The 12,466-nt window shown below is 46.7% G+C and overlaps 1 protein-coding gene across 3 annotated transcripts in view; it reads left to right on the forward strand.

Annotated features, from left to right (window-relative positions):
- MAP7D2 (MAP7 domain containing 2) overlaps positions 1-12,466 on the forward strand; it is a 93,903-nt gene that overhangs the window by 35,809 nt on the left and 45,628 nt on the right. For 2 of the 3 annotated variants that reach the window (XM_068962635.1, XM_068962636.1), the window contains exons 2-3: positions 11,001-11,078; positions 12,210-12,373. In XM_068962635.1, the coding sequence (XP_068818736.1) occupies positions 11,001-11,078; positions 12,210-12,373 (242 nt within the window). Of the gene's footprint in view, positions 1-11,000; positions 11,079-12,209; positions 12,374-12,466 lie in introns of those variants that run through there. The other variant, XM_068962634.1, reaches the window with a different exon arrangement.

Raw genomic sequence — 12,466 nt, forward strand, 5'->3', positions numbered from 1 at the left:
TGAGAAGCTCTGAAAATGGTCCTTTTGTAAGGGAAATCTGTATTTATAAACGAAATTTACATTAGGAAGAGGGGGCCTATATTAGGAAGATGGCTTTTACCATGGATACGGATGACTTTTAAACCTGGGAGACGTATCTGCGTTGCAGGGCAGCCTGTGTTTACCAAGCATTTCCCCCTCTCACCTTCCATGAATTCCACCTCTCACTCACATCTGTCTTTGGTCTTTAGCTGCAGGTGGTATTTGAGGTAGTGGTTTGGGCCATCCTGGAGAGTGTGATTGGTTTCCTGAGAATCTCCCATATGTACATGACATATATATTTAATAAACTTCTGCCTAGGGCATGCCTGGTGGCCTAGTGTTTAAGAATCAGCTTGCCAATGCAGGGGACGTGAGTTTGATCCCGGGTTCTGAAAGATCCCACATGCCAAGGGGCAACTAAGCCTGTGTGCCACAAATACTGAACTCTAGAGAGCCTTTGAGCCGCAACTGCTGAAGCCTGCATGCCCTAGAGCCTGTGTTCCACAAGAAAACCCACCGCAATGAGAAGAGCATGCACAAAGACCCAGCACAACCAAAAATAAATAAATCTTAAAAAAAGTTCCATCTGTATTACAGGGGGTCCCAGCCAAGAACTCAGAAGGGTAGAGGGGAAATTATGCAGGTTTCATTTAGCTAGCAAGTCATATTGCAAACAGTGGGTCGTTTTGAAATGATACAAACATGTATTAAATTTATTGTAGAAACACAGGAGTCCAGGTGCCTCCCAGATGAGGAGCCAGCGTAGGAGGGAAGTTTCTGCACTGCAGTGCTCAGTAGATCATTAATCGAGTTGAATTTTTCTAGCTGCTCATTGTCTTCTTTTAGCTACCTTTGACTTTGTTCACCTCACCTTTCAAATGAATTGTCGGCTCAGCAGAGGAGAGGAAATCTTAGAATGTAAACTGGGACCTTGTGGAAAGTTGCGGCAGGTCTCTTGGGGCAATTTTGTGGGGTTCATGGGGAGACGGAAGTGTGCAGAGCTTCAGATTCCGTGGTCTGGGGCCTGGACCCAGTGCATGACTGCCACGACTTGTTTGGTCTGTGTTCTCGTATATCATCAGGGGAAGGGAGCCAACTGTGGCTCCTCCTGCTGCCAAGCATTTTCACAGCACCCCCACCCCCCAACACACACTGTAACCTTGGGAAGTAGGTAGTAATGATCCTGATTTATACAGAAGAGGAGCCCGAAGCTCTGAGAGGTGAAGGGATTACTCAGGGTCCCTTGACTGGGGCACTATTGGAAGGGCCACGTAGATGGAACCTGGAAGAAGCCCCCAGGACTGAGCTCCATATGAATGCGGAAGTGATACAAATGGCGATAGCTCCTCTGATGGCTGTAGAAGAGCCAGGCCTTTTGGACAATGAGTAGCTGAGATCTGGTATAGGGTGGAGACAGTTAAAGGCGTGAGAAAGGCAGGTAAAGGGACCCTGGAAGAGAAGGGGTCAAGGCAGAGTCCGGAACTGGCTGTGTAGACCCCTTCTCTCCCGAATCACCACGTGCTCTTTAAGAGCCCTGCAGCTTGAGCCAGTCCCTGGGCCTTTGCTGGTGTCTTCAGTTCCACATCAGCCCTGCTGAGGCTCACCTCCTGTCTCCCACGCTGCCCTTGGAGCTCCCTCACCGCTTCACGGAGCCACACTGAGGATGCAGTTGCCTGGGAGATCCAGGCCTGCTCTTTGCAGCCTTGAGCACTACTGATATATGGCAGGTTGGCTAGCACTGAATTTTGTCTTTTCTGTGTGTTGTTGCAGTTGTTGTAGTGTTAGAAATAGGTATCTTACACTAAAGTGCACACCTTTCAAGTGTGCCATCAGGTAAATTTTAACCAGTGCATACATTTTCTTGCCCCAGTCCCCTTTCCCCCTCAATTAGCACAGTAGTCCTCCAACAGTCAGGAGCCCAGGCTGCCAAGGAGGCCGTGGGGGCAAGCTGCAGACACTGTAGATTTGAAAGAAGGGTTTAAAGATCAAGGGAATCAGGGACTTGTTCTGGACTGTATAGTAGTAGCCTTACCACCTCCTTTGTGAATCCTGGTAGGAACAGCTACTCAGTTTCTGAACACCTAGATCCCTAGGTCAGTGCTCTTTCCTTCAGGTGGCCTTCCCTCTCACTATTGAGTTGATGCCCATCAGCTTGGGAGTCAGCCAGATTGGCCTCAAATCCAAGCTCTGCCACTTAGCAGCTGTGACTTTGGACAGAAGTCTTAACCCCTGGGGAGAGTCTCACTTTCTCCATCTTGGAGTGCATGATGCCAGGCAGGAGATAGGTGCTTAATAAATGGCACCTTTAGAAGAAACCAGGCTAGCCTGTGAACCTGTGTACAGTTGGTCAAACTAGGTGCAGTTGAATTTTATAACTTGGTGTGGTGTGTTTTCCTGTGGTTATGGGAGCCTGAGTTGCTGTGGCAGGAGTTCCTAGGCTGGCTGCTTACATGTGTGTGAGTATAACTAGGCAATCTACTGTTGAGATGGTGAAGAACAGCGTCATCACATACCGCCTTCACAGTTAGTGTTTGTGAAATGTCATCTGTGTATTCTTGTTTTAGTAGGAAGTTACTTGTCCTACTAGAGATAAGATCTAATTTCCGAGGAGTTACCAAAAGGGGAATGCCAGCATGTGTAGGCACAAGTAATGGTTGGTGACTGAGAAGTCAAAGGCATGTATACATGTTCCCAGTATAATTTTTATAGGAAAGGAACGCTCGCTGTGGTTTTAGACTGGCAGCATAGTGCACACTCTGTCTCATCAGCTGTGTTAGGCGAGGTAGTATGGTCGGTCCTGTGGGCAGGAGCCCTCGTTAGCAGCAGAGGGAGAGCTGTAACTAGGCACAGGCAGGCTGGCGTGGGCAGCACAGACTAGCTGAATTCGCTGTGCTCCCGCTGTGTCCTGGGCATGGTTAATCAGCGCTTGTGAGCTTTTATTACATCCTCACTGTAAGAGAGGCACTACTGTTTCTCCATCTTACAGAAGAGGAAACCTAGGGCAGTTGCTGTAGGACTTGGCTGTTGTGCCTTCCTTCTTCCAGTAAGCCTAGGAGATCGGTGTGGATTGGTGACGATTATGTACCAGATTCCTGGTTCCAGGGCAAGAATGATGCGATCTGAGATCCATTATTGTTTGACCTTTATGTCAAAGTGCTATACTCTTTGTGATTGTTTGGACTTGAACCAGTTCTACACTTTGAAAAGCAAAAAAACTGGCCCTTCTCTTAGCTGTGCAGTTGTGATTTAAGAAAATCATTTAGGAAGCATTTAAGTCATTTAGTAATACTCTTACAACATTGACATTTTGGGGGAAATTTTAATTCAGTTGTTTTAAAGGAAACTGCTAGAAATTTAGCATATTTTATAAAAACATAATAGCAGTGTAAATTTGTATATATTCTTATTTCTTATATTCTCCATTTCCCCACTTTTTAAGGACTTTTTGGTATCTCTATACATTTTTTTAATGTGTTTTGATACTTGGATATGTACACCTCCATCCTATAGTAGTCAATAGCTATTGAACGTAAATGCTAGTTCCAGGCCTGCCTCTTTTTGAAGTATTAATATAAATTATGACATCATCCTTGAAAGAGTCACATTGGAGGTGACAAATTCGGTGGCAACAGTGTAATACAGACTTTTTCACTGCAGTGAAAAGAGAATCTAAGCCAATTCAGAAGGTTATAGCTGGTAAGGAATGGAGTAGATCAGTGGTTCTCAAAGGAGACCTGATCACCTGGAAACTGTTAGCAATTGTGGGGGAAGCTACCTTCCTTTCTTGACCTTTGAATTTCCTGAACAGATCCAGCAAAATAATGGCTACAAAGATGTTTTAAAATGTTCCTTATTTTTATAGACACTTCTGATACTTGGTTTAATGCTCTACAAATGGGGAGGTTTCCATCAAAGGGACATAATATTCATGGCCCCTCATTTAGTAACTATTTGAGTACCATGTGCAAGGTCTTGGGGCTTAGAGGGCAAGGGGCAGATGCGCAGGCGCAGAGAGTAGCGTGAGGGCAGTAACAGCCATGGCAGACTCTGTGCAGGGGGGTGCAGGCAGACGGCCAGTTGTTCCTTCTGCAGACATGACTGGGGACCCACTCTTTGAGCCCCACACTTAGTTGGGCTCTGGACATCAAGTGAGGAGCTGGAGGCAGGGCCTTGCCCTGTAGAATCAGCCTAGTCTAGTAGAACAGCAGCTCTTAAGGTGTGGGTCTTGGACACCCTTCTCTGGCGGGCCCTAGGCCCACTCCATGAAACTCTGGGAGTGCCGTCCAGCACTCTGGGTTCACAAACCCTCCAAGTGGTTCCAACCCGTGCTGCAGTGGGAAGAGCAGCAGGCTAGGAGCAGTGTCAGTCCTTCTGAACAGAAGCATCACATGGGAGCTCTTAGAGCACCAGCACCCTGGCCACACCTGAGCCGACAAGGCCAGTCTCTGGGAGGGAGGCACAGGCACCATAATTGTTAGAGCTCCCCAGGTGATGGCCTGTGGCCACAGGTAACGACCAGTGGTCTCCATGACCTGAGACAGATCATCACCGAGTTGTTGGTGCATCCCTGCCTGCCAGTCCACAGAGGGGTGGGCCCCCCACAGGAGGGGCTGGCAGACATGGCTTCCTATTTGATGAGCTCTTCATTCCTGAGTCCCTTCCTTTTGTCTGGGCATTGTAATTGCACAGACGTGAGCTGTGATTAGGAAGGTTACTTTAAAATTCATTTAATGCAGTCAGTTTTTAAAAGTTGAACACAGCTGGCTTCACTTAAAAACTTTGCATTTCGATAATGGTTATTACATAACATGAATAATTGACTAATATCAGCTCATTGATATTCTAGAGAGAGAGTGCCTGAGGCTAATAAAATACATTTTTAAATTAGTTTTTTAAAAAGTCTTGCCACAGCCCAAGGATAACGGGAAGTTACTCTAAGCAAGAGCAGGTCAGCAAAGTATGAAATTTTATGCTCTTCTGTTCACAGAAAATAGTTATTTGTCTGCTCAGGATCCCTGTTTGATTCTTATTTCCTCTAGGGGTGAATTACCCAGGAAAACGCCTCAGTTTCAGGGGTACGCACTACCTCCTGAGCGTTCTCACCCCAGGAAGCATTACTGCATCAAGAATGAGGCAGAGGTGACTCTGGCAGGGCTGCCCCTTGTCCTTCTAGGAAGGTGTCACCTGCTCCCTCTTTGTCTTTGGGTCCCTTCCAGGGTTTTACACTTCAGCAAGTGGGCTACAGTCCATGGGGTTGCAAAGAGTCAGACACAACTGAGTGACTAAAGTGCATTTTGAAAAGCTCCTACTTTGAGAGTACTGCAGATTCACGCAGTTGTGAGCAGTGCTACAGGGGGACCCCGTGGACCCGTTGTGCAGTTTCCCCTGTAGCACTAATGCTGAACAGCAGGGAGAGATGCAAAAGCCTCCCTCAGCGACCAGTGCAAAGAAATAGAGGAAAACAGGAGGATGGGAAAGACCAGAGCTCTCTTCAAGAAAATCAGAGACACCAAGGGAACATTTCATGCAAAGATGGGCTCAACAAAGGACAGAAATGGCATGGACCTAACAGAAGCAGAAGATATTAAGAAGAGGTGGCAAGAATACACAGGAGAACTGTACAAAAATGATCTTAATGTCCCAGATAACCACGATGGTGTGAGCACTCACCTAGAGCCAGACATCCGGGGGTGCGAAGTCAAGTGGGCCTTAAGAAGCATCACTACAAACAAAGCTAGCGGAGGTGATGGAATTCCAGTTGAGCTATTTCAAATTTGGAAAACTCCGCAGTGGCCACAGGACTGGAAAAGGTCAGTTTTCATTCCAATCTCTAAGAAAGGCAATGCCAAAGAATGCTCAAACTACCACACAATTGCACTCATCTCACACGCTAGTAAAGTAATGCTCAAAATTCTCCAAGCCAGGCTTCAACAGTACATGAATCGTGAACTTCCAGATGTTGAAGCTTGTTTTAGAAAAGGCAGAGGAACCAGAGATCAAATTGCCAGCACATCTGCTGGATCATAGAAAAAGCAAGAGAGTTCCAGAAAAACATCTACTTCTGCTTTATTGACTACACCAAAGCCTTCTCACCATTCAAAAAACAAAGATCATGGCATCCAGTCCCACCACTTCATGGGGTGTCCCCATCACTTCCAAATAGATGGGGAAACAATGGAATCAGTGACAGACTTTATTTTCCTGGGCTCCAAAATCACTGCAGATGGTGACTGCAGCCATGAAATTAAGACACTTGCTCCTTGGAAGAAAAGCTGTAACCAACCTAGGCAGCATATTAAAAAGCAGAGACATTACTTTGCTAACAAAGGTCCATCTAGTCAGAGCTATGGTTTTTCCAATAGTCATGTGTGGATGTGAGAGTTGGACCATAAAGAAAGCTGAGCTCCGAAAATTTGATGCTTTTAAATTGTGGTGTTGGAGAAGACTCTTGAGAGTCCCTTGGACTGCAGGGAGATCCAACCAGTCCATCCTGAAGGAAATCAGTCCTGAATATTCATTGGAAGGACTGATGCTGAAGTTGAAACTCCAATACTTTAGCCACCTGATGCGAAGAACTGACTCATTGGAAAAGACCCTGATGCTGGGAAAGATTGAAGGTGGGAAGAGAAGGGGACAACAGAAGATAAGATGGTTGGATGGCATCACCGACTCAATGGACATGAGTTTGAGCGAGCTCCGGGAGTTAGTGATGGACAGGGAAGCCTGGCGTGCTGCAGTCCATGGGATCACAAAGAGACACGACTGAGCAACTGAACTGAACTAACTCTCAGTGCAATAGTAGCTCTCAAAGCTAGGGTTGCTAACCCTGGCTCAAGTCATCACTGCCAATGCAGGAGACTCAGGTTCAGTCCCTGGATTGGGAAGATCCCCTGGAGAAGGGAGTGGCAACCCACTCCAGTATTCTTGCCTGGGAAAGCCCAGGAACAGAGGAGCCTGGCGGACGTCAGTCCATGAGTTCACAAGGAGTTGGACACGACTAAGTCATTGAACACACACACACGCGTGCGCACACGCACACACACACACACACACACCCATACCCATGTCTTTAGTGGAAGTCTCCTGGTGGTGGTAGCATTCATGTATTAAGGTCACTTGCCCTGAGCCTGTGAATCATAGTCTGCCTCGACTTCTCAGGCTGTTGCTGCAGTGATGCTAACTGGTCAGGTCCACGCCCCCGAACACATAGGGGCTGTCTGCTTTGTGCGGTACCCCTTCATCCTTCGGGTGGAACCTCTTGGCAGAGGTCCCCAGAGGTTCATCAGGGATCACAAGGTGGAAATGGAGATATAATTATTTGGCTTCTCCTCAAATGGATGTTCTAGAAATGATTGCTTGACAGTTCTTTTAATCAGGAGAGGCAGATGCTATGTAGAAAAATGATGCCTTACCACAGTCTTACTCACCCAGCAAAACTCAACCTTGATTGGACTCTGAATTCTTCATTTGTGTGTGTTCCAGGGCAGTTACATGTGAATCACGAGAGTGAGCCTTGAGGTTCCTGGTTCACTGTTTTTCAGTACAGTGGCTGACAGCCTCATGTGGCTAGTGAGTGCCTGAAACAGGCCCAGTGTGATGGAGGAACAGAATTGTTAATTGCATTTAATCTTGATTATCTTAAACAGAGAAGAATGGCTTGTCGCTGCCTTGTGAGAGTGTATAGAGATTCTAGGTTACCACCTTGGATTGAGTCATTTCATCCCCCTCAGAGGAGCCCAAGCAAAATTGCATGGCACAGCTGCCCCAGGGGTCATCTGGCTACCCCCTTTCCCCACGCAGCATCCAGTCATTTCCAAACCATCAGTTTGAAGAGGAAGCAAATACTTAGCACATCTGTTCACAGCTGGCCAGTGCCCAGCTCACAGTAGTGCTTAATCGGTACTTCTCTAATGAGTTGGTCTTGCACTTCTCTCCGAATTTGCATGTGCATTCTTGGGACAAGGATGGAACTTGTTCCTTGTGTATAATAGAGTCTCAGAAAGCCACAAAGCATTTATTCATTGGTGCTGAGATCAAGCTATTACGTTTCCTCTTTTGCCGTGTGAGAAAGCAGTGATTAAGAGTGAGTCCTGGAGTCAGGTTCTTAGGTTGGAATCCGCATCTCCACTTTCTGATGGCATAACCTTGAACAAGTTAACCTCTGTGTACCGTTTTTGTACCTGTAAGATGAGAGTCATAATAGTACCTCTGTCATCATGGGGTGATTGGGCCAAGTAGATTCAAGCAGTGGACTTGGTTCATACGTTGTAGCCTCCTGTTATGACAAAGCAGATCGTGACTATGAGCCTGATAATGAAGATTTTTTGAAAAATGATTTGAGAGTGTGATTCTTACAAGTGCCCACAAGGGGGCAGCCTAAAATCATGCATATCTCTGCAACAGCCATCTTTCTGTTGGTAAAGCCTGAAGGTATCATGGCCAATTTCAAATGTGCTTGGCCCTTTTTCCTCAGTTTTTCTCTTTTTCTTCTGTTCAAAGAACATTTTCAGTGGTTCTCAGTCTGTATCTTAGATCTAGAGGGTGACAGGTCATGCCTGAGCTGTGAAGTAAATGTGGGTGCTGTTGCCAGCATCTGTCCAGGGGTTGTTGGCTTCTCTTTGTAGCTTTTCATACAGAACAAATCCTTATTAATCAAATGCTTAAGGTAGAGACTAGAGCTTGAAAATGTTTAGAGAATCATCATGGAGAAATCTGGTTTTCTCTCCCCGCTACCCTACCACTGACCACATTCCTGTCTTTGAGTGTTGTGTATGCACCTTGAGGCTTGTGGGATAGGGTGTGGCCCAAGCGGGTTGACCTAGAGATGCAGACCTGCCCTTGGCTCAGTAGGCCCTCACTCCCTGCAGGGAGGCAGTACCCTGCAGCTAAGCAGAATGAAATTAGGGTTCTGTGACCAATGTGAGGGCACAGAGCTTCACGGATCTGGGAAACTGTGGGCTCTTGAAGGTGGGTGGGGTTCATACAAGTTCAGGGGGTGTAAGGGAAAGGGGTCAGACTGGGAGAGCAACACTGATGAGCTGAGAAGTTGGGCGTTTAAATTCTTGATGCTGTTCGTGTCGTTGGTACCATTGTAGTTCATTTCAGTTCAGTTCAGTTGCTCAGTTGTGTCTGACTCTTTATGACCCCATGGACTGCAGCACGCCAGGCTTCCCTGTTTTTTACCAACTCCCGGAATTTGCTCAAACTCATGTCCATCAAGTCGGTGATGCCATTAATCATCAATCGTAATGATTAAGAGTTGACAAAAACCAAATGAACTTATTTACAAAACAGAAATAAACTCCAGAAGTAGAAAACAAACTTATCATTACTAAAAGAGGAAAAGGGGATAGAGAGAAAATAGAAGTTTGTGATTAACATACATGCACTACTATATGTAAAATAGAAAATCAGCAAGGACCTACTGCATAGCACGAGGAACTAGACTCAGTATCTTGTAATAGCCTACAGTAGAAAAGAATGTGAAGCAATACACATGTATGTATGTACGTGTATAACTGAACCACTTTGCTGTACGCCTGAAAGTGACTCACAACACTGGAAGTTAACTATACTTCAGTTTTTTTTTTTTTAATGGGAAGTGGCACTTGGGTTGATTTTCCAAGACTTCTCTCTTGAGCTTTAATATCCCTGCTGCATAATCCAGGAGCAAAATTAGATGCTTGTGGGGAATTGTGACAACCCAGAGCTTATCACATCCATCCTTATCCGCATTCCTGCTGCTGCTCTGCGGTCCAAGCCGCCAGGCCTCTCTCCTGGGCAGTGGAAGGCACACCCCTGAAAGGCGCATACTGTGAAGTCAGCTGTGATATTACCACAGAGGAGACCCAAGTGCTGGGCACATCAGTCTGGTTATAGCAGCACTAAAGCCAGTTTCTCCAGAATGTGGTCCTTGACCATTGTGTAAGTAATACTCATGAATGATCAGCTGTGAGCAAGTGCAGTAAATTATTTTTAATCCTAAAGCAACCACGAAGATCATTTCATCTTTGCTTCAGAAAGCCCTTTAGGGCCCTGTAGAAGATGAGTGGAGATGTGGAGCTCCTGGGATGTTTCCCGGACATTTTAGGGGGGAATTGCCATTTGTTCCATTTTATTTCTTATACTGATAAATAAAACAAAATGAAATAACAAGTAAACAGGAGTGCATCATATTCCTTCTTTGTGATTATAAAATGCTAAGATTGACATGGGAGCAAACTTAGTAGAACCAAAATCAAACTTGAGTGTTACTTTTTTCCAGCTCACTCATACATGCCCCTCAGCAATTGTCTTCTTCCAGAAAGTCGAATGTTCACTAATAATAATAAAAGCGAAAAAGCGAAGTTGCTCAGTCGTGTCCGACTCTTTGCGACCCTGTGGACTGTTAGCCCACCAGGCTCCTCAATCCATGGTATTTTCCAGGCAAGAATATTGGAGTGGGTTGCCATTTCCTTCTCCAGGGATCTTCCCAACTCAGGGATCGAACCCGGCTCTCCCGCATTGCAGGCAGATGCTTTACCATCTGAGCCACCAGGGAAGCCCTAATAATAATAATAATTTGTGTAATAATTGTGTTTTCTTTTGTGCATCTGCCTTCCCCTGTGAGCTGGACCAGGGGAAGCCTGGTAGGCTTTTCTGCATGTTGCCAGGCCTGTCCCTAATTGAGCTTTCTGACTCCTCTTGGGTCAGGCCTGGAGCCAGAGAACTAGGAGGAAGGTTAGTTCTCCAGGGCTGGCCTGGGGCCACTTCAGCCCAGCTTGGCGGGTGAGCGTAACAGCCACAGCTACCACTCCTCAATTCTTAAGTCTGGGCCATCCTCCCCTGTGGTAGGGAGTGATGGATCACTTCACTCTGCAGGTGAAGTGATGTTGATGCTGATGTGTGCGTGTGACCAGACTCAGGGTGCGGCCCCAGCACCCCCTGACACTCAGCAGATGGGGAGAGTGAAGTGTTTAATCGTGTTTTCTCTCTTGTAGGCATGGAAGGATTTTTAAAATCCGATGAGAGACAACGACTAGCTAAAGAAAGACGAGAAGAAAGAGAAAAATGTCTTGGTAAGTTGTGCACTTTGGCTGTTTAGGTCTAAGGGAGTAGAGATATGATGGTGTCTTTTCTCAGGACTGTTAGAAATTTGTGACTAAATGAGAAAAGAACTGGGACAGTTGCTAGGTCAACGTGGAAAACTGGGAGCAAACCATCATTACCACTAATCTGTTCACAGATATTACATAATTCTCAGGGCGGTTGATTTACTCACTGAGCACGTGTTGAAGCTCTGTTACTGGCACTGCACTACAGCTGTGGATAGGGTGCTGAAGAATGAGAGACATTCTCTGCACACCACCCCCCTCTTCAGGTGACCTCTGCCCAGGGCAGCTGAAGGGCCATCCTTGGAGGAACAGGAAATTGACACAGAAGGCCATTTCTATGTTAGGACAGGGAACCAATTGGGAAAGGCTGTCCTATTGGGAAAGGCTGTCCTACCTTGCAGGCTGTGGACAGAAGCATCAGAGTTGTTCCCCACAGGGTTCCTCAGATAGGTAGAGAGTGGCTTCCCTAGGGCACTGAGACGGAAGAGAAGCTTGTGACTCCGTCTCAATGACTGCCTCCTCATGGTCACCTCAGACATTGCATCCTCCAGGGAACTCTTGCCTGCTTGGCCAGGTGGAGTTAAGGCCCCTTAGTAAATGTCTCAAGAAGGAAGACAGTCCTGTTCATCCTCTTCTGTTTACTTTCACCCAGTTCAGCATCTGGTATGCAGTGTATGTACAGCTAATGTATCCTGAATGACAATACCCTGATAGCTCTCATTTCTCAATCCCCCATGTGGTCTAGCCACTGGGACAAGTCTGACTTGATGGTGATGACAGATAGAGCTCCCACGTGTAGGGGCGGTGATTGTCTGCTTTCTCTGCATTGTCTCATTCGGTCTCCCCAACACTGTGATGTTGCACATCCCCACTTCACAGAAGAGGAAGCTGAGGCAGACAGAGGACATGGCTAATAGGCCTGGGGTCACCCAGCTAGTGGTGGAGGTGCCAGAACCCTTCCTCTCAGTTACTGCAGCCTACGATCCCTCTGGGCTCCTTTTTGGGGTTCAGTCTCACTTCTGCATTGTTGATATTAAGCCAAATGGCCTGGGGTACTCCGGTAATGACACCTTTTTTCTGCCTTCCTTCCCCCAGCTGCCCGGGAGCAGCAAATCCTGGAGAAACAGAAGAGAGCCAAGCTCCAGTATGAAAAGCAAATTGAGGAGCGGTGGAAGAAGCTGGAAGAGCAGCGGCAGCGAGAGGAGCAGAAGAGGGCAGCTGTGGAGGAGAAGAGGAAGCAGAAGCTCCGGGAGGAGGAGGTGAGGGCCGAACAGGAGCAAAGAGACAGATGCATTCAACTTAGCAGTTTATTGCTTTGTGACCTCAGATAAGCTGGTTGGCCTCTCTGGGCC

Source organism: Capricornis sumatraensis, chromosome X, assembly GCF_032405125.1.
Source record: "Capricornis sumatraensis isolate serow.1 chromosome X, serow.2, whole genome shotgun sequence".
Classification (NCBI taxonomy): domain Eukaryota; kingdom Metazoa; phylum Chordata; class Mammalia; order Artiodactyla; family Bovidae; genus Capricornis; species Capricornis sumatraensis.